This window comes from Vanacampus margaritifer, chromosome 13, assembly GCF_051991255.1.
Source record: "Vanacampus margaritifer isolate UIUO_Vmar chromosome 13, RoL_Vmar_1.0, whole genome shotgun sequence".
NCBI lineage: Eukaryota > Metazoa > Chordata > Actinopteri > Syngnathiformes > Syngnathidae > Vanacampus > Vanacampus margaritifer.
Genome location: NC_135444.1, coordinates 11,763,722 through 11,785,847, shown reverse-complemented (window position 1 = coordinate 11,785,847; position 22,126 = coordinate 11,763,722). Strand labels below are relative to the sequence as shown.

The window sequence follows — 22,126 nt, the reverse complement described above, 5'->3', positions numbered from 1 at the left end:
CATTGATTCCATACAATCGACATGAATTCCAACACTCAGTTAATCAGTCAATTGTTCTTTCTACATCGTGACAATTAATCTATTGCAAGACAACTTATTGATCAGCATCACTATCGCCATGTTTTTGCTTATGTTAGGTTTGAAATTACACTGGAATGAAGCTTTTTTTTTTTTTACATTGCAATTAAATTTGTTTCATTGTGATGCACATGAAGTTTATAGGCATGACACTTGAGGTGAACAAATGAAGGACATACTGGATCCTAGACAGCCAAAAAGGGAGGATCTGAACTGGCGAGACACCTCTAAGAAAGAGAAAGGAAACAATCAGAGACACTAAGGCAGTGAATCCATTAGATGATGGGCCCTTCAAACTGGGCACGACCCAACAACGGCGCGCCAACAATCCATCCGGGCCGGTTGCTGTAGTGAGGGAGCAGTTTACAAGCCCCACAAGCAGGTTTTACAGCCCCCCGTTGTGTGTCTGAGACCCCCCAGGCTGACGAGGGTCTGAGTCTGACAGAAACTGACAGCGTTTATGTGGGCAGTGGAAGGGGGTTGGAAACGTGTAAAAAGAGTGCTGGTCGTGAAGCAGCTACTGTCACTTACGCAGAAGCAGCAACTCAGCAAACACTCCAACAAAACGCACATTTAATCTGATGTTGGTGTGGATCAAAGGTGAAGGATGCGGGGTGAGGCGAGTCGGGGGAGTGGAATCCCAAAAGTGGACCAATAAAACACCTGAAAATCAAATCCCATTGCTCTTATCGCGGCGCCATTCAGAGACGTTATCTGTGCAGGTAATGTGGTTATAAATTCAATTTCAGCACCGAGATTTCATTGTTTACTGATGCCGACATGTTCCGGGCGGCGGAGCACAGAAAGCGCAGGAACGTTCGATGCATGTCGGGAAAAGTCATTTAGGCTTCCACAAGGGGATGCAAAAAAGGTGTGATGGGGGGAGGCGGAGACACAAGGAGAACTGTCACTCTCCCAAGGACACCACTTTCTATATTCCACCCCATGTTTTATTTAGAGGGCATTTTGTCCTATTTAGCTGCGCATCAAGGGGACACGTAGCACTGTTGATGTTGTTGGATTTTGTTTGGCCAACCTGATAATCAGGTGCTCCCTCAAAACTCCACAAATCTGTCCAAACCCGCTTGTTATAATCTAGTTTAAAAACGATAACCGTTGGCTTTCCCTCCTCTGTGCAGAGATGGCAAATTAGGTGCGTTTTGCCTACTAGCCCTCAGTGATCGATGGCTTTCAGGAGTAAATCACCTCATCTACTAGGTAAAATCTTGATATAGTGGAGCTCCTGGGGATCCCAGCTGGCTGCTTATGGCAGTAATCCATCAGTGGGACCCAATGGGCCGAGCGGTCCTCCTGGGTAATGTTCCTATTGACAGACTATGATGTCGACACACTGACGGCAGGGAGACACTGCTGTGTGTGTGTGTGTGTGTGTGTACCCGTTTCTCTCTGCCACTATCTGTCAATACGATCTACAGAGCACACACAACCGCACGGGGGAACTATCACTGTCTGAACTTCTCAACATTGGCAAGAAACTGTAATTAACTATACAACAAATATAAATAATATTTTGATGTATATTCAATGGAATATAAAATTTAAAAAAAACAATCATACGTCTCAACGAGATGTTTCAAATATTTCTATTAAATAATAACAGGATCTTTCTTGCTAGTATTGTGCGCCACTTGGTATATTTCCAGGTTTCCGTGTTCCTTTTTCCGTTTATTGCTATCATTCGGGATTGCTACATCTATCATTACTACTGTCTTCTGGGCCAAGTCTTTAAAAAAATTAAATCAAGATTAATCTTATCCAGATTTCCAAATCCCATTTTCCTGATCCATGGATCAGGATTTTCTATCCCAGTATTTCAAAACTTGTCTGGATTGGATCAGAATAATCCTGATCCTCTTGGATTGAGATTTCCAAATTAATCTGAATGGCATTTTTAGATTAGTGGAGGCACATACAAATATTAAGAAAAAAATTGGGTTGATTTAAGAATATCTGTTTACACTATTAATTCCAGGAAATGCAAAATATACTTTATTAATATATATGTGAAGGTAAAACATGCATCACACTCTACTTCTACCCCGAGGTAGGATTAATTTTCAGGATCAAATTGATCCATATTTGAGACTGAAATTTAGAAATGCCCAACACGGGCTCAAATCTGGATTAAAGGCAGGATTGGAATTTCCAAATCTGGATTTAAATTTTCAAGATTAAATGCGGTTTGAAATACCCACTTTTGGATCTAATCTGGGTTTAATATCATCCACCAGGTTTAATCCTGGCACTTTATTCCTACTACAAGGTTGCGCCGCACCATTTATGCCTTGCATCTTACACACTGCTAATATGCTGCACCATCTTTGGGACTTCTTCTTAGCACAGCTAGCTAGCAGCTGGAAAGCTCAGTGATAAAACCACGACACCGCGGATGCAAATAGCGATAGAGTCACATCAGCTCGGACGTCGCCCAAGGTCCACGTCAGATGTCGGGGAAATGAAAATTCCAAAACGATTATAACCCTGACTATAACTTCACCTCTTGAACATCTGCAGGTGGCAAAGTGAAGGTGCTCTACGATGCCGGGGCGCCAGTCTGTCCAGTCTGTCAGAGTGTTCTGAGACCAGGGGAGCTGCAAGACCACATGGAGCAGGAATTAGCCAAACTCAGTCAGATTCAAATCAGGTATCACAATCTGATCAGATATCATAATTGTAAAGTCCCATCCAGCATTGAACTATTTGTCATGTTATCACTCTTCTGCTCTGTTGTCTCCATAATTGATGTAAACCAGTAAACAGTCGGCCTCACACCCCTGTCGTTTCCTCAAATGGTATATCCAATTTTCTCTGTCATCTGTGTGCATTGTTTACAAGCCGCCTCATTGTTCCCTACATATTTCATATTGCGGGCTTCGGCCTCCAGGCGACAAATCATACAGCGGTCAAATAATGTCCCACTAATAGATGCTTGGAGGCTAACATGCTTGCTTGTGCACACACATACATATACACACACTGCTGCTTTGACCATAAGAAGGATCTTTCCAATAAAGACATTACAGGCCAAATCTGCTTAAAGACCACTTGGTGGACAGTAATGGTTTTGAAATTGAACTTGGCCCACAGGGACACTGTATATATGTGTGTGTGCGTGAATATAAAGCACGTAATGTACGTGTGCGAGAAAGATTGAGTGAAAAGATTTGATAGGAGGTTACATGCAAATTTAGGCACGATAAAGCCGGCTGTTCACGAGTTGATGTTTATAGAACTATATTGTGTTTGTTTTACAGCACGGTGTATCTGTGTGCGTTTGTATATGTTTCATATTCTTTATTTGCATGGGTGCTCATGTTTTATTTACTTTGCTTTTCACAAGCGTCACTTCGGTGCAGCAAGACCACCTCATGAGGACGCCAAAGGTAAACACGCTTACATGATACCGCCATGATTTGCATTGAATCAATTTCTCCTCAGAGCTTCCGTGTCACATTTTCTTTTTAGTCTCTTTCGTTCTCTCTGCACATCAAACGCGAAGGAAGTTCTCCGACCTCACCCCCTCGACCAGCCGACGACATCCACTCTGATCGATATCAGGTGAAGTTTACGATCAAAATCTCAATAATCAACCGACCAATGAGGAGTACGTTTAAAATAATAAACTCGACATTAGGCCGGGTCGGTGTGGACTGTAGCATAAACACTCTTCATCCATTTTCACTTCTGGAGGCAGGCTGCACTGAGAAAAAAATTCTCATGCCCTACTTTTCAGTTACTTATTTGTAAAAATAAATAAAATAATAATAATAATAATAAAATATTGCATACATTTTCTTGCACATCATGATTGTGTCCCACTTGGTGCTGATTCTTTACACGCACAAAAAAAAAAATCAAATTTTATGTCTTCATGTTTGAAGCCTGAAATGTGGCAAAAGGTCAAAAAGGGGGCTAATACTTTTGCAAATGCTTATTTTACACAATGAGAGGGACAAAATGTTATGTTGCAGTGCAGTTCTACACAATAAATATATTGTTGAAGTGCTACAGCTCTCTCAGTATAATTTGACATTTGAAATTATTGCTCCATGATGACAGACTTTTGTTTTTTAATAAAGGGAAGTCAACCCAAAATTGTGTTTTACAATATTTGCCATGCAGCCTTACTACTGTAAACACGACATTCTGATTAATATTGTATTTGTGGAACCTGAATTAAGCGGCAAAAAACACCTGTTTTCCCCCCCATCTCATAGAGCGGCCATTTTGTCACTTGCTACTGAAATGACATTACAGTTGCTCAGGGCTCAGGTAATGACTAATCACGGCTCACCTGTGTTCTGACTTTTGTCATGTGACATTTGAAAACTGAGCTGTGATTGGTCGTTACCTGAGCCCTGAGAAATTGTGATGTCATGCCGCTGAATGGATAAAAACGGGTGGATTTTGCTGCTTTATTCATATTCCACAAACACAATATTAATCAGAATACTGTTTCGACTATTGGGATTGCATAGAGCATATAAGGAACATTTTTGGGTGGACTTCACATGTATGCCTTTGGAGTGGATCTCATTATATTGAAGTGTACCTAATGTTGTGACCAGCAAATGTAAAGCCAGGAGAATTCATTGATTTTGCATGCGTTGAATGTGTGTGTGTGGGGGGGTTGCTCAGCTAGTAGTTAGCGACATCATAAACATTGTTGCTGGTCTTGATGTGGTGCCAGTGACTCAGCATTTTTATGGGCTTCGAGTTGATCACACACTGCAGCCAACACTCACAAGTAATATGTTCATCAGTGGTACCAGTCTCTTAACTCCTAAAAGAGTAACTGCAAGGAAATCAAAGAAATCAAATGCAGATGTCACAATGAGCTCACAACTTCCTCTCCTGTATGACGCGACTGCTTAATGTTGCAACTGCTTAAATAAAAGTTCAATTTAATTTAACAGGCCGATATCACGCTGGTACAAAAGTGAAAACACAAAATAATATGCAAAAAGGCCTCCAAACGGAAATTCAAACCCCAGACTTCAGAAATGCGCATGCTAATCACATGCCACCGTGCTGCCTAACCCTTGAAACAAAATTCTAAGACATAATGTCGTTTTATTTCAACTGAATCATGTTCCTATGCATAATTAGTATTCATGTGTTATGACACGATGTTGTTTCTCTTTGATACAGACGTTTCTGCGTGTGCGGGCCAACAGACACACGAGACTAAACGGTATGTTGATGCATGCTCACGAAAGCAAATATTTTCTTTCATTGCTGCTGACTCAGTGTGCCAATAAAAAAAACAAGGCACGAGCGCGAGACTCATATACAGCCGTCTTCCCTTTTTCACATGGCCATCGTGTGTGTTGTGTTGTGTTACATTAACCCCCCGCGCGCGCCCGCCTCCCCAAACTGGCCTAGCGCCCACACGAGCAGAGGAGTTATTAACCTTTCAACTTTGACCTCTTGATATGTTAACAGTCGACGACCTCTGCTGGTGCAGGTGCTACGTCAAATCCGCCCCATTACGCCCCCACAGCGCGGGAGCTCACCTAGACTGCGCACAAGCTGGTAAGACACAACGCAGATGCAAATTGGATGCAAACTTACAATGATACAATGATTTGGAGCTTTTTTAAATTTTTTATTTATACATATATAATTTTATTTGTCATTTCTTACTCATTCAGAAGCAAGACATTTTCACAATATATAGCAAAAATCCGCATGTTTAGACACCTATTTCCAAAATAGTGATAATGAATGAAAGGAATAATTCCCACATAGAGGAATTGCTGCGCTTTTTCAGTTTCGAGCTGACTCTTCAAACTGCCAATGCTGTCGAGGTCTGTTAGCCTTTATTGGGCTTATAACAGGACGCCATAATGAGCTTCTAAATACACATCAGAGGAAGAAGAGTGTGTGCGAGTGTGTCTTGTGTTGATTAATCAACCTCTCACTTTCCTTCTCTCTTCTTCTTTCCTGTTTGATGAGCTCTTCTTCATCTATGACCGCCTCTTTAACCCTCATTATATTTGCTGGCATGGCGGCGCTCGGGGTCACGGCCGCCAGCCCCAGTGTGTGTGTGTGCGTGTGTGTCTGCGCACCACCACCATCACCCTCCGTCACCCCACTGTCAGGAGCCACTGTCATGCAGAAATTAAGGGGCCCTAAAAGCTAATGTCCCTTGCTTGCAATCTGCAGTCAGTGTGGACCCAATGGTGAAGGAGGGGCTGCTGGTGTTCTGCCATGTTAACTTTTATATCACAGAGAAAAGTGGAGGTGCCGTGACACACAATCATTTTAGTCTACAAGTCTTTTGGCATGATGCTCTTACTGTACGTGATATTTTGCTTCAGGATCTGTGTGTTATGTAATCATGCCAACAGGATAGGGTTCACAAAGGAAGGACGACAGTTTGCAATAAGGTCATATTAAATCAATGTACTTTATTTTTCCATTCAATTTATTCAATTATCTCATAGTGGAAAATTTAGAGGAAGAAAAGAATAACATTATTAAATTATTTTTGAGGGATACGTTTGAAAGTTTTAATGATTTGAAACATCTTAATTGTTTGGCTTTTATTTTGCAATTTTGAATTAATTAATTAATTAATTAATTAAATAAACTGAAACCTGAAAAGTTGGTCAAAATATGTTATAAGTAGAACTGAAAATAATTTTGTCTTTTATTGTGTAATTTTTTTTTTATTTTGCGCTAGGGATGAGATGAATGTTTAAAAAAAAATCTAAATTAGAAGGGGAAAGACAAACAAAAATATTTTTTAGGCTTTTATTTTGAAATTTTGAAATATTTTTGCTGTAGGGATAAGATGAATGTTGTTATTAACAACTCAAACCATTCCAACTTGAAATGGTTATAGAAATTTAAAGGAAAGAGAGAAAGAAAAAATCTTAATATTGGCTTTTATTTTGAAATTTTGGAAACAAAAATGCAGTATGGTTAACCTGAACAGTTTAAAGTTGGAAAAGATTGAATCTGTAAAAAATATATAAAGTAGGGGATGAAAATTTTTTTAAATAAAAATAATAATTTTGGGGGTTTTATTTGGAAAATTTTTGAAAAATTGCGGCAGGGATAAGCTTTAACAGTTTAAAGTTTAAACTGTTTGAATCGATCAATATGGGTTTATTTATTTCATTTATAATTGCATTATTTATATATTTATAAATATACTGTACTTGTGTTTTCCCCCCAAAATGCTTTGTGATCCACACATCATTTTTGTATTCTAGAATTCATATTAATTGTCTGTAAAAATAAAAACCTACTTTTTTTGTCAAATTGTGTTAAGAGTAAATAGTAATGTAAACTAAAATAACAGAAACATCTTACAGCACAATTTCTAATGTCCAAACCAGTTCAATACAGATTAACAATTAAACATTGTGAGTGAAATGAATCAAATATGAATCAGAATCAATGACAGCAATGTGGCTTCAACTTTGTCTCTGTCTTTTGTCCTCAGTCAAGATCAGCAAAATGAAGCGGAGGAAACCAGACGACGGGCAGGTACGGTTGTCTTGATCTTCTTTCTTTTTTTTTCCCCCATCACGTGAAAGACAGATGAAACCATACTTTGTGACATTTTTATTGTCACTGGAGATATCCAAATATCAGCGGGTCAAGATTGATATAGGACACTGTTGGGATCAGAATCACTGTCATGTCAGCGTGTATTCACGTGAAAACACTTGACTTGTTATGAAAACGCTGCCCCGGGGCCACTAGAAGCATAAAGGCAATCATCCTAGTGTGCGTTCTTCATGTGTGTAAATGTAAATGTGCTCTTCTTTGTGTGTGTCTTTGTTTAGGAGGCCCCTGCAGACACGACACCGTCGGAGGAAGAGTGGAACGAAAGGCGGAAGATACAGATGATGTCGCTAGTCGGAGGGTTCAAAGGTAGGTGTGTTTGTGTATTTGTGTGTGCGTGCCATGCTGTGCATTGGACGATAATAACACGACTGAGTGGCAGTTGTAGAAAAAGCACTGAACTTTTCAATCCACATTACAGAAGAAGAGCATGCCTTGAAGGTTAACATCCGCGCAATGACGGGCTCTGACATGCAAAATTGTCACAAGACAGATACACCAAACACACCGCTGTTAAAGTGGCTGGATTTTATCTTCGGCAGGGCAGCTCAACAAGTAAAACTTTAAAAAATAAAATAAAAAAACAAGCATGGCAGAAGTGATGGGAAAGCTCCGGAAGTTTGCAGATAATGCGGATGGTGAAGCTTTTGGAGTTGTTGACATCTCTCCCTATTAATGTGAACATGTCGCCTCAGGTTCAATGTTGGTGAGCAGCACGTCTAAAGAAGGTCGGGACAGCGACGCAGACCTCGACGTGGATGGAGACGACACCTTAGAGTATGGACGAGCACAGTATCCTTGAAGTTTTTATTTATTTGTTTGTTTGTTTATTCATTTATTTATTTATTTATTTTACCTGCGATTGCTTTTTATTTTTACCTTGTTTAAAGTCATGTGACCTTAATGCGGACAAGTGCTATAAAAAACATTTTTTTAAGGGAAAAGTATTTTTAATCGTAAAATAACATCCTGAAATCTGTAATAGACATTTTTTTTTAATTTTGTGGAAATTGGCTCACTCATTTTTGTATAATATTTTTTTGCGTATGATTCTATTAAATAAGAAATCAACAAGGAAATCAAAAATAAGTTCCTGGCAGATTCATAAATTTGCCTTCGTACAATGTTTTTGGTGTTTTTATCTTTTTCTCCTTAGCTTTCGCTTTAGATACACAGAGACAGATGTGATCATGTGCTCTGGAGAAAACAGCAAAGAGACGGCAGCTAAGTATGTTTCTTGAAATCTCATGATGGCTTTGAAGCTTCTTAGCGATGAACACGTACTTGACTGAGCGTCACGTGAAATCATGTTTCATTGTTGTTACGTAGCAGTGTGGGAACATTGCCTGACTCTGGAGTCCATCGGGAAATTTCCAAATGGTCAAATGAAGGTATGGGAAGCTCAAAGGACTGATGACAATTACAAGTTATTGGCTGATTCTTATCTTGTATTTTTGTGTTGATTCGTGTCTATGTAGAGAGTCCATCCACCAGTAGTGGGGATAAAGTGGAGGGAAGTACACCTGTCCTCCCAAAAACCTGCAGAAGCGATGACGGAGACATGTAAGCATCTGTGGATTCGCATATTCGCTGATTCCCCCCCCAATGTTTTTTAATATTTGGTGATTTTTTTAATTAATTTTTTTAGTTTTCCCTTCCCACAAACACATTTCCCCCCATTTTTAATGGAAAACAGTCTATATTGAAAAATTATTAGAATTTTTTTGAAGATTTGTTTTGGGTTTCCCTTTAAAAAAAATTATCCCCCAATACATTTCTTCTACTATAATGACATAGCTTTTATTCATCCATATCTTGTTGAAGTTGATATATACAATATGATGGAATCCCAATGAATGAACGCCAAAAGTGAGCTCATGATGCCTGGCAACCTTCAATCACCTAAAACTTTATTTCCACTCATAGCGACATGTGCCAGTACGACGGCGTATTAGTGTCACGTATATATATATATATTTATTTATTTTATTTTTTTCCAGAGGATGGGTAATATTTTGAGAATAAACTCAAAAATTTGCCACTTTCTAAAGTGGCTGATTTGCGAGAGAAAAAATCAGAAACTTACGACAAATACACGTAGCGTAGCTATAGTCTAATGTGAGGATTCGTTGGTGGTTAATGGGACACTGTTTATAAAATGAAAAGGCAGGATGGAGACAGATTCATTCTTAATTTAAGTTTTACTCGTCATACACGGCAGCTAGAGCGGCAACACTTCCTGATACCCTATCAGCTGACTAACACTAACCAATCAGAAGCTAGCATACTTTAAGTAAATGCAAGTGAATGAAGGAGAGCAGCTGATTCGACACATCAACTTAGATTCTTGCACAATAAAAATACCAAAATGTATGAATGTGTAAATAATAATTCTGGAAACATAAATGTACAAGTAAATATACATTTTAACAAATTAACTTAAATGCTTGATTTTCAGGGTGTGGACCTTCGCAAAGTGAAGCGTCTGCCGCTGGCCGTACCCGACGCTTCAAACATCATATGGTTAATCTCTGCTAAAGCAATTACTATCTCCTTATTTGAAAACCCGACCGAAATGTATTGGCACAAAATCCGAGTAGTACGTGTAGGATTTGTTGTAAGTTTCTGTGTTTTTTTTCTCTCGCAAATTTATGAACTGGCAAATTTGTCACTTTATAAACTTGCAAATGCAAATTTTCAAGTTTTTTTTTTTTACGGATTATTACCCCTCTTGAAAAAAATATATATATATACGTGGCCATAATACGCCGTCGTAGGGTCAGCACTGTTATTGACATAAAAAATTTTTTTTAAAAACAAAGCAATAGATCAACAGCAAAAGTCTGTCCTTTCGATCCCAATCAGCAACCCTCTTTCCCCCAATCTCCCCACAGCGCCCCCACCCCTCCATCCCTCATCCTATGATAAATGACAGCACAAGCAACCAATTTTGATTGCTGCTAAATTTCATGCTCACGGTCCATGTTGGCCAGCCAATAATTTAATATGTCTTCATTTATAAATGACTATGCAGGGTCTAACTGGCGGTCTCTCGTTTGTGTGTGTGTGTGCGTGCGCATGTGTGTGAAGGCTCTCAGAAGACTCTGCGCTGACATCCCTGGATGCTCTTAAAGCTCGGATACGCGATTTGGAGAAACAGTTGTGTAAAGGAGACAGATTTAAATGCCTCATCTGCATGGTGAGTGGATGTCTTCATTTTGGGATGATAGTTGATAAGAAAGTGTTTGGAATTTTAGTCTATTCTCTGAATCCCATGGAACTTTTCTTTACATTTCACATTGATAGAATTCTATCTCTTTTTTTTTCAATACAGAAATAATTAAAAATAAAGTAATTATTATATTTGGAGATGTACATTGTTTTAATGAGATAGCAACATTATTATTTTTTTAAAGAATCTTAAAAATACATAAAATGATTACTTCAAATAATTTTAAAAAGCAACATATTTTTCTGACTGCCTGCACTCCGTATTGCCACTAATTGGAATTCTCTCTTTAAAAAAAAAAAACGTTTTTATTTATTTATGTTTGTACTTTATTTCATTCTTACATTTTCAGACAAATAATTGATGGATGGATTAATGGATGGATGGATGTTGTTTTAATCTATTTAAATGGGACCTGAAATTACATATCTGAAAATGAGAAAATGTGTGTGGCTTTTAACTAACATGTTCATTACACATGTAAAAAAAATATTTTCTTTTTTTAAATAAAATTAGGAATTATGTTTATTTGTATGACTCTTTGCACTGTCTACTGCTACCAATTTTAGATTTTTTTTTTTTATTGTATTGATTTCATTTGTTCTTTTTTCCCATTTATTTATTTATTTATGCCTAAATTTTCCCAAACTGTGGGCCAAATAATGGGTTGCTTCAATCTCTTTAGGTCTAGCCTCAAATTAAATCTGAGAAATAAAATACCTGATGTCAGGGGCTTCTAATTGTCATTTATACCTGCAATGTATTTGTCAGCATGCACAGAAGAAAAATCACTTTAATCTCCCGTTAACAAATCACATGCGTGAACAACAATCAAGTTGACTTGCAGAAGAAAAAAACGAAAAAGAAAAAAAAAGCTATTTATCGCCATCTAGTGGTCTGGTTGAGTGTTACAACTCCAATGTTTGGGCCTGTGTTTCATCCTGTAGGACACTTACTCAACCCCGCTCACTTCCATCCAGTGCTGGCATGTTCACTGTGAGGAGTGTTGGCTCCGAACACTGGTATGTTTCCTTTCTGCAAAAAATAAATAAATAATCATAAGCAACATTTGGAATTGATTGTGGTGCGATTTTCGTCATCAGGGAGCAAAGAAGCTGTGCCCTCAGTGCAACACCATCACCTCGCCCGGCGACCTGCGGCGGGTCTATCTGTGACGCCAGGCCCGTCATAACGGGTGGACTTGTGAGCAGCTGGCCTGACTCCCACCCTCTTCCCAATCTCACCTCACATTGGACCTACTTTTTAGTCAGTGCATCCACTAAAACAAAAACAAAACAAAAAAAAACATCTCCAAAGTGACATTTTAACATGAACTTATTTGGTGGAAACACCTTAGTAACACTCTTTGGGGCAATATTTATCAATTTTATAACCATTTTTGTCTGTTTTCCTGCAAAGCACATGTATATAGTTTTTGTGTTTGAATTGGTGTTTGTATATGATGTTGATTAGAACAACCCGACTGTATTTACTGTACAGAGTTTGTCTTAATGTTTGTTTGGCTCCTCCTCTTCTCATACAACCTCCCCACTTTTTGTCTTTATCAATGTTACTATAATAAAAGTTGTGGCCAAAGGGCATTATGCATTATGAAAGGGTCGAGTTGAGTTGAGTCAATGGGTCGATCTTAAGAAGTGGGTCACTGCGGGATTAGTCGGGCCGAGCCCAGGCACTCAGTTGGAGTCTCACTTGCACAATTCTCTGCCTTTACTTGGAGAGATTACACAAGTGACAAATCCACAAGGTCAAGTTGCACCTCAACAAATATCTGTTCATGATATGAGGTTTGTTTAATCACTTTATTTCTACACATCGGCCAAACAGAACAACTTCCAAATATGCAAACTAGGGATGGATGATATTTCTGCTCGCAACGGCGGCCGATGCCTTGTGGCTGTTTTACAATCAGGAACTAGAAATTTGAAGAATTGAAATTTGACATTAATTTCATACAATTTTAACCTTCCTGTTACGCCGTGGGTCAAAATGACCCACTTTGTTAAGAACAACAATTAGTTTTTCGCTATGAAACTTGGCACCAAAAGACGGTAAGAAATGGTTCATTTTGGCATATTTGCAATGAAAACCATTAATGAACTGTAGCAATATTTATCGGGATGCTTTTGGAGCATTGAACATAGCCAGGGTCAAACTGTTGAACAACCACAAATTAGTATTTTTTTGCTATGAAAATTCTCATCAATTAAAATGGTTACTACCGAAATTAAACATAGCCGGGTCAAATTGACCCATTTTCATGTTGAAGAACTACAAATTTGTATTTATTTATTTTTGCAAAAATTTTCAGTAATTCAAATAGTCTACTATGACATATTTTCAATTAAAATGGTTACTAATGTTTATTGGAATGCTTTTCGAACATTAACTCATTTGCTCCCAAAAATGTATAAATACATTCTATTTTAAATGTTTTAAGTGTCCCAAAGACATATTTATACGTTTTTTATGTTTTTGTTTTTTTTATGCTAGAGCATACAGAAGGCTTTGATGCAGCCTCTCAACTGCACAGAACGGTTGAAGCAATGGTAGTTATTACACAAACGGCCAACAGGTGACAGCAGAGTATAAGAGATCAACCAGGGCAATGTTGCAAACAAGCGGATTTACCCACAGTTCTAAACAGATTTGTGAATAAAGATTAAACTTAGCTATATTCTAATGCTAATTGATGCAAAACGGAAACAGATAGAAATATACTTTTTTTCCTGATGAAATAAGAGACTCCAATCTTTTGGTAGGGTCCATGTTTTTATAGCAATAGAACACAATATTCTGTGGGCCTTTGAGAATCAGTCAAAATCCAGTAAAACAGCCGGGAGCGAAGGAGCTGGGAGTGAATGAGTTAAACTGACCAATTTCTAAGTTAAATAACTTCAAATTACTATTTTGTGCTACAAAAATTATCCTCAATTAGAATGGTTACTATCGAAATGCTCTTGGGACATTAAACATAGCCCGGTCAAATTGACCCATTTTCATGTTGAAGAACTAGAAATTAGTATTTTTTTTGCTATGAAACTACTCAGCAATTCAAATGGTCTACTAGGACATATATTTCAATTCAAACGGTTAATAATGTTTATCGGAATGCTTTTGGAGTATTAAACATAGGCTGGGTCAAATTGACCAGGGAACATTATAGTTGTTCCTGAGAAATCAATCTAACAGGAGGGTTAAGGAGAAATGCTGTATTGGGATATGTAGGCCTTTCTTTAAAATAATCTTTCATAGTTTTTTGTTTGTTTGTTTGTTTGTTTGGGGGGTGGGGGTGGGGGGTGTATTTTATGCATCAAAAGTACTCGGGGTATCGGCACTTGGTATCGGCACTTGGTATCGGCACTTGGTATCGGTGTAGGTGATTACTCAAGAGTTGAGTGTGCGTATAAAAAAATGGTATTGAAAATCCCTCATGTAAACTTATGCCAGCTGTCATTATACGAGGGCTACCTGTGGACCCTTCCAGGTGTGAATGGGCTGGATATAAACAAGCTGGCCCAGCACGCAGACATGCGATTGGTCCGCGGATGTTGCATAGGCGAGACGGCGGTAATTGAGGTTGACAGTGAGCCGATCAGCGAATCCTTCAGTAAACATCACGCCTGACTGAGCGGTCCACTCCACATCTCCTCAAGGGTGCAGAACGGTAAGAGAAATCATATCATTTGTGAGGGAATATTATATATATTTGTACTGTATTTGTTTGGATTAGAATTAGAATGAGTATATTATATATATATATAAATTGGGGGGCTTGGATGTTGATTGGATGACCAGGTACAAGTAAGATATGAACAAATAGAATCGTATCAATATACACTAAAACACAACAGAATGCCTGTTTTATGTAACTTTGTAGTCTAACATTTATTTATTGTTATTTTGTGTTTAATCAAAACATTTTATATTTAATTCAATATGCCAATAAAACAAGCTGAACACAAGTAGACAGAAAATATGTATAAGAATGTATAGATGCAAAATAAAATTCCTTGTAGTCTTTGTTGATTAAGTGAAATACAGTCTAATAAATTTTTTTTTTAACTATATAAATAAAACTCAAAATATTTTACACTTGCCATTGAGGAATTTTAAATGAAATTCTCATTGCATACACAAATATACAATAAAATTTGGTGTGCTTCAACAACATAAAAATAAAACCAGAGGCACTCACATTTGCAAAAATGTAATAGAGAACTGAAAAAAAAATACATCATTGCCTAAAACTGAAAATATTTTCTTGCTGTAAATGTAGAAAAAGAAAATCTAGTGTAATAACCAACTTTTTACGAGGTTAACCTGCTATGGAATTGTCAGATGAAGACTTAATCTCCTATATAAAACAAGCTGTTAAAATGAAAATGCTGTGCAAGATAATTGGGCATCCTAAATGAACTCACTTCGCACCGCAGCTATAAAAAGGTCACTTGTCCTTGCCCAGCCCCAATTAATCCTTCTGACCGACTCGCCACAACTTCATTAATGAGTATTCTTAACGTTCACCTGTGGGCCTTGGCCTGTCGCACCGCTCACCAATTAGGTGGAGGGGCATGTTTTCATATTTGAATTAAAAGGAGACGGGGTCGCTCAGTTAGTAGGATGAATTAAAAGTGTTGTGATGAAGAAGAAGAGATCTACTTTTAAACGTCTGTGTTAGTGCGTCTGTTTGTCCGTCTTTGTGCGTGCATGTACAGTTTGTGTGTGGAGGTGAGGTGGATAAGAGGAGGAGCAGGGATCAAGAGATTAGCACAGATGACTTAGCAGGACTTCCGGTTTAGTAACATTTCTATGGTAACTGGAGTACAGTGAAGCCCCGCCTAGTCGCAGTTCACTATTTAGGAACTAACCTACTCACATTTCACTCAAAGTGTATAAAAAATACTTTTTGTGTACTCCAAATAACATGTCTTTGGTCATCTATGTCAGTAATGTGAAATGACAGGTTGAATAATTAAAAACGTGCCACTAATTGTAGCCATTTCATTTTTTTTTTTTTTTTTTTTTGTTTATGGGCCATTCCGCTGAATGAGTGCCATTTGCTTGTTGCAAATGTACGGAAGCATGGAACTGCCAATGTGGAATTAAAAAAAATTCTGTCAAATATGTTTTTGTAAAATGTATTTACAAGTACGTTCAAAAATACATTTACCGCTAAATGCTAAAAACCTAGCATAATGGTATGGGGAAATGCCAAATGGAAATTATGTCCTGGAATCATAAAAATTACACATAAGCATAATGTTTCTGTTAGTGTAATGGAAATGGAAATATATATTAAAAAAAAAAGAAGTAATAATTTAAATTTGAAACTTGCGCATGGACAAATCAACACCTTGTAGCATTATGGGGGAAAATGCTAAGTTCTTAGCATTTAGCCTACATGTATGTTAGGATGTGCTTGCAAATACGTTTACACATGTTTGAAGTACCTTAGTTGGAATATATTTGCCAGTCAAAAACATTTACTTCACATTGGCAATTCCAGTATCAAAATGAACTTGAATTGATGTTGTTGTTTCTTTTTTATTCCAAATCTGATGTGTGAAGAGTGAGGTTTAACATAAAGCCACATAAATTATGCGAGTAGCATGTTGATTCAATGATACAATGACAAAAACCCTGTACTATTTTCAAAATAAACAAATAACGTTAAAAAAATAAATAAATAATGAGATAACAAGAATGTGATGAGATTTTAAAGCCCTGGCTAATAAGAAATCAGTCATTGGTGTTGGTGGTGATGTGACGTCAATGTGTGTCTATGTCAGACAATGTCAGGACCGAGACCTGTGGTGCTAAGTGGCCCATCCGGAGCAGGCAAGAGCACGCTGATGAAGAGGCTGATGAAGGACCATGAAGGAGTTTTTGGATTCAGCGTGTCACGTAAGTGGAACAAACACTTCCTGTCAGTAAGCAGGAGAAAAAAGTGCAGTTTGTCTGTTACTATCGGATGGGCTTTTTATTCTATATTCTAATCTTAACAACATCTTTGATTTACAATAACCTTTCATAGGCAACAAGGTGTCCTTGTGGTTAGCACGTATGCCTCGCAGTTTTGAGATTTAGAGTCAAATCTCAGCTGCCTTCTTGGGTGGCATTGACATGCTCTCACTGTGCCTGCTAACTTCAGGTTGATGGAAATTTTAAAATTGTCTCTAGGTGTAAATGGGATTGTAGCTGTTTGTCTATATGGCAACTGGATAGATGTAACTTCTCACAACTGATATGTTTGTTTGAAATATCTCGATATACATTATTTTCCATGTTTGCATGGCTAAGAGGAAGTTCCATTTGCTTCCATTCATTTCTGACCGCTTTTTTGAACGAAGATTTTTGGGATGGCAGCTCTACTGTTCATTGTCTCATTTTTTATTTTATTTTTTTAAATAAAAAAACTCACAATTTTTTTTTGACTGGTCCACATCTAATGCTGTTGTGTTCTCCACATAGACACAACAAGGAACCCTCGGCCTGGAGAGGAAAACGGCAAAGGTACTACCGAGTCGGGGATCAAACCTGTGGCAATCTGGATGTTTTAGCAGCTGCGCTGTAGTAGCCCCAGACACAGATTTTCACCTGAACACAGATTTTCACCTGATTCTGAAATATTTTAATAAGTTATAGAAAATTGTATCCCCCACCCGAGCCTGCCCCGATGCTCCTGCATCACTTCTTACTCCCAAGTGAACTGACAAAATGGTTTTGTTTGTTACTTCCCACACCATCTCCCTTCTTATAGGCCGGGATAAAGCTGTGTGTGTGTGTGTGTGTGCCTGTTCTGCTTTCTCCGTAGGCCTCAACTCGCTCCCCATGCTTCTGGGGGCTACTTTACTGCCCGTAGCAGACGCCTTTTCCTCAGAAGACTTAGACAAGTCATTTTCGTGTCCAAATGAATCTGAAAGCACACATGAAGGTGACCGCCCGTGTGATTCCATATCTTAAGGCAGAGGGATGGGGGTTACTTTCATCACCCTGGAACGCTCTCTTTGGATTTAGAGGAAGTGCTCTTTGGATCTGAAAAAAAGAGAAGAATATTTTGGGAATCACATTAATACATAAGTACACTTTGGAGTAAAAAGCTTTTGAAAATAGCCCCCCGTGATGCCTCCGTAGTCACTCCTGTTGTCCTGTCCCGTTTGTGGGGTTGTCCACAAAAACTGAACCTCTGAGTAGAACGTAAACAAGCTGCAACCAATCATTAGCATGGTATTTTTCAAATGATGCTAACTTTTTTGGTACACACATTTCCTAATCACAATTTCCTCTAATGCTAATGATTGAGTGTTTCATTATAGATTGCAGTGTGTTTCTTTAGGCGGAAAAAAGAAATACATGTGGTGTCCAAGTGAGCATATAGAATCCAATTAGTCCTGTGCTACCATTATACTGCATGGACAGTTTCCGATATATGATCCCTTTACACAGATTATCACTTCATCACCCGAGAGGCCATGCAGGAGGGCATCCAACGGGGAGATTTTATTGAGAACGCCGAGTTCTCAGGCAACATGTATGGAACAAGGTAAACATCTGACAACCGCGGAAGCTGCTGCCATACGAGGGAATCGTAATAAATTAGAATATTACAGGAAAAAAGTCAATGTATTTCAGTTGTTCAATTTAAAAAGTGATTCACTTTTAGAGAATCTTGCATCTGAATACATTTAAATATTTTAGAATGCATACATCATATCATTATCAGTCAGATCAATATCATTTATTATACATACTATTAAACAAATACTTTTCAGAGAACTTATTCTTATCTAATTTCAATGGTAAACATCTTTTTTACTAATGTCAGATTTTAGTTTTTGAGATTAATTTTTGAGGTGAATTTTAGGGTTTTGTTTAAAGATTAAAACATTTTTTTTTTTTAAATAAATAAAAACTTCTCTGCACACAAAATAGCCTTTAAAAAATAACTTACCATACATAATGCTCATACTGAGAAGGAAAAAAAAACATTAAATGTTTTTTTTTAAAACCATATATATCTATCTAGCTGCTGGCTAGCATTCAAGAGCTAACTACCTGTCTAGCTGCTAGCTAGCATTGGCTCGACTTTTATGCTTATCTAATCAAAACGTGTTCCCACAGCTTTGCTAAACTTGGTAACTGTACTGGGGGAAACAACAAAATTAGCAAAATTAGCAAATGATCACAAGTAAAGAATAAAGCCTCTTTTTTTAGACTTGAGAATTTCTGAACACCATAAGTTGTTTTTTAGGCTAGCACAAGAGGACATGTTCACCACGAGAGAATCCTTTTTGACTAAGTAAGGAGTAGAAAGTCCAGATATCGGTTTTAAAACGTATGGAGTAAAAGTAAAAAGTGGACAGAAAAATAGATACTCAAGTACAGCGTCTAAGTATTTATGGTTACTTCCTGCCACTTGTACAGTGTTATCTATTGCCAGACATCCCATGAATAGGTAACCCATTTGAACACTTTAATTCAATACAGTGGACAAGAACATTAGTTGCCTTGTGTAAGAGCACAGTCAGGGTTCAAGAGGATCAAGAGGATATTAAACGTCTTGGGACAGATGGCGCTTTAACCCCTGATGCTACAACGCAAGTGTGTATTGCGTCACATTCAATCTCACCTTCTTATTGGGAGGTGGGCGCAAAAAGTGCGAGCGGCTCGGATCAACGCAAGCCATCCTCTTAGCTTGCTCGCTTCATGTGGGAAGTCAACAAGTGCGTGTACTGTATGTGTTTCATAGTAAAGCTGCCATAGAAGACGTGCAGGCCCAAAACCTGATCTGCATCCTGGATGTGGACATCCAAGGTGTGAGGAGGATTAAAGAGACGGACCTCAACCCCATCTACATCTCCATCCAGGCTCCATCTATGGAGATTCTGGTAAAGGAGTATTTCATACAGCAGGCTTAATACTACATCACTGATGGAAGCATGCGTTAGGTACACCTGCATAATATTCTAATACAAGAGCTCACAATTTAAATAATAATAATAATAATAATTGAGTTGAGTATGCAGGTGTACATAAGTGTGTTTCTGTGGGAAAACTTACATAGAATGCAATGTAAAGACATGATGACGAAAGGAAAAAGTTTAAAGTTATTAAAAAAAATATATATATATATATAATAATTTCCGTAGGAAAAACGTCTGCGAGACCGACAGACTGAATCCGAGGACAGTTTACAGAAACGTCTGGAGGCAGCTCGCATAGACATGGAGCTCAGTAAGTTCAAAATTCAAATGACCTTAGAAAATCTCAATACATCAGCTGAATTCTTTCTCTGCAGGTAAGGAGCCAGGAGTGTTTGATGTTGTCATCATCAATGACGACTTAGAACGGGCTTATGAGGAGCTAAAGGAGATCCTCAACGATGTGAGTCGAGACACATTCCATCTAGAAATCAACATCGTTCCAAACATATTTAACAACTGTCAAATGTTTGTAAATCGCTCTCTTACAGGAAATCCAAAAGGTTCAGGAGACCAAATCGTAAAAATTCTTCAGCCTCTCCGAGTGTGACCAAGTTGTCCATCTTCACCAACACAGCAAATAATAAAGTGTGCGCTGAAGACATGTTGTCTTTGACCCTCTTGTGTTTCATGGCGAGAGGTTAGTTGAGCATCAGTTCATGCTCGGAAGAAAAAGACACAGAGATGGAAGTTGGTGTTATTAGACTTAATTAAACCAGTGGTGAATATTTCAACAATGCATGGGGATCATTTTATGTCATGTATTTAGTAGAAGCAAAATGTTAAATGGCTATGAATCGGTCTATAACCGTGGCAGTGTTAAAGAGGAGAGATAGAGCCTTAAATCTGATACCACTTCATTAGCCAATCGAATCAAGTCCAATACCTCATACTAAAAATGTGTTTTGAAATTTAGAAGCACCTTTCAGTGTGATGTGACAACAAAAATTGGAGTGTTAAAATTTCAGGGTTACGTTTTGGGGAGTTGATTTTAACTCCCGAAATGTATTTTTTACATTTTCAGAGTTAAATGATGTTCAGAGTAGGTGTTATTTAGCTAGTAGTTGATCACCTAGTGTTATATTAACACTGCAGAGATGGAATTAAGCATTGCTGCCTTCACATCTGCAATTCTCCAGGTTGAGAGAGACGAACGAGTCAACGCCATGTTCCTTCTCCTCGCTTATCACTGGGAAAGACGGATGATGATGAAATTCAAATAACATATTGTACCACATTGTCATATTGTGTAACCTGTGTTTGAGGATTGATTGGCCATTTTTTGTGTTATTGTGAAGTAAATGCATTGTGATAAGTGGTGGAATTGCTAGTTTTTCACTTTAAATACAAATGTGTGTTTTATTTAGTTTTTTAAATAGAATGTACTGTTTTACAGTGTGTGGGAAAAACTTGGGAGTTAAAATTGACACACCACTTTTTTGAGTCTATTAGAGTTAAATATTTAGTTGATATCAACATTTCTAGTGTTAATGAAAGCAACTTATTTTGAGTGTTAAAAAAGTACAACACTAGACGTGTAATATTACACTATTGTAGTGTAAAATCAACACTAATCAATGTTGGCTAGTGTTTAATTTCAACTACTATCAGAGTTGTTTCATTTCCATCAAATAAGACTTTCAAAAGTCCATCCATCCATCCATTTTCTTGACCGCTTTTCCTCACAAGGGTCGCGGGGGTGCTGGAGCCTATCCCAGCTGGCTTCGGGCAGTAGGCAGGGTACACCCTGAACTGGTTGCCAGCCAATCACAGGGCACACAGAGACAAACAACCATACTCACAATCACACCTATGGACAATTTGGAGTGTTCGATTAACCTGCCATGCATGTCTTTGGAATGTGGGAGGAAACCGGAGTACCCGGTGAAAACCCACGCAAGCACGGGGAGAACATGCAAACTCCACCCAGGAAGGCCGAAGCCCGGACTCGATACTTTCAAAAGTTTTAACTATATTTAACGTGGACCAAAATTGATATTTTGGAAATGTTTAACACTGCCTATTTTTTTGCTGTGCATGCTACACAATTACAAGAATAAAGCTACTGTTAAATTTAAATTGTTATTTTGTATTGGGTGTCATTAGATTGTGAGGTAGTACCAAATGAAGTGTCTGGTGTGTTTACCAATTGAAAATACCCGCATGTGCTTGTGATTGTTTACAAGTTGAATAAATACCATGATGGCAATCACGA

At 38.0% G+C, this 22,126-nt stretch overlaps 2 protein-coding genes across 5 annotated transcripts in view; both read left to right on the top strand.

Moving 5' to 3' along the window:
- Positions 1-12,525, top strand: part of rnf220b (ring finger protein 220b) — a 35,932-nt gene extending 23,407 nt beyond the window's left edge. The window contains exons 3-16 of one of the 3 annotated variants that reach the window (XM_077584241.1): positions 2,614-2,743; positions 3,440-3,482; positions 3,565-3,657; positions 5,251-5,293; positions 5,545-5,634; positions 7,556-7,599; positions 7,902-7,989; positions 8,376-8,472; positions 8,849-8,908; positions 9,013-9,071; positions 9,159-9,243; positions 10,771-10,879; positions 11,857-11,931; positions 12,013-12,525. In XM_077584241.1, coding sequence (XP_077440367.1) covers positions 2,614-2,743; positions 3,440-3,482; positions 3,565-3,657; positions 5,251-5,293; positions 5,545-5,634; positions 7,556-7,599; positions 7,902-7,989; positions 8,376-8,472; positions 8,849-8,908; positions 9,013-9,071; positions 9,159-9,243; positions 10,771-10,879; positions 11,857-11,931; positions 12,013-12,084 — 1,088 coding nt within the window. In that variant the 3' untranslated portion in view covers positions 12,085-12,525. Of the gene's footprint in view, positions 1-2,613; positions 2,744-3,439; positions 3,483-3,564; positions 3,658-5,250; positions 5,294-5,544; positions 5,635-7,555; positions 7,600-7,901; positions 7,990-8,375; positions 8,473-8,848; positions 8,909-9,009; positions 9,072-9,158; positions 9,244-10,770; positions 10,880-11,856; positions 11,932-12,012 lie in introns of all 3 variants that reach the window. The other 2 variants (XM_077584240.1, XM_077584242.1) reach the window with 2 other exon arrangements.
- Positions 12,526-14,479: 1,954 nt separating this feature from the next.
- guk1b (guanylate kinase 1b) lies at positions 14,480-22,126 on the top strand. Of its 2 annotated transcripts, XM_077583651.1 has the most exons (9): positions 14,480-14,594; positions 16,720-16,834; positions 17,402-17,443; positions 17,745-17,864; positions 18,377-18,473; positions 19,680-19,818; positions 20,080-20,164; positions 20,229-20,314; positions 20,403-22,126. In XM_077583651.1, the coding sequence occupies exons 2-9, from the start codon at positions 16,723-16,725 to the stop codon at positions 20,433-20,435; spliced, it is 714 nt and encodes a 237-aa protein (XP_077439777.1). In that variant the 5' UTR covers positions 14,480-14,594; positions 16,720-16,722; the 3' UTR covers positions 20,436-22,126. The 2 variants fall into 2 exon arrangements, with proteins under 2 accessions (XP_077439777.1, XP_077439778.1); XM_077583652.1 differs by lacking the exon at positions 17,745-17,864.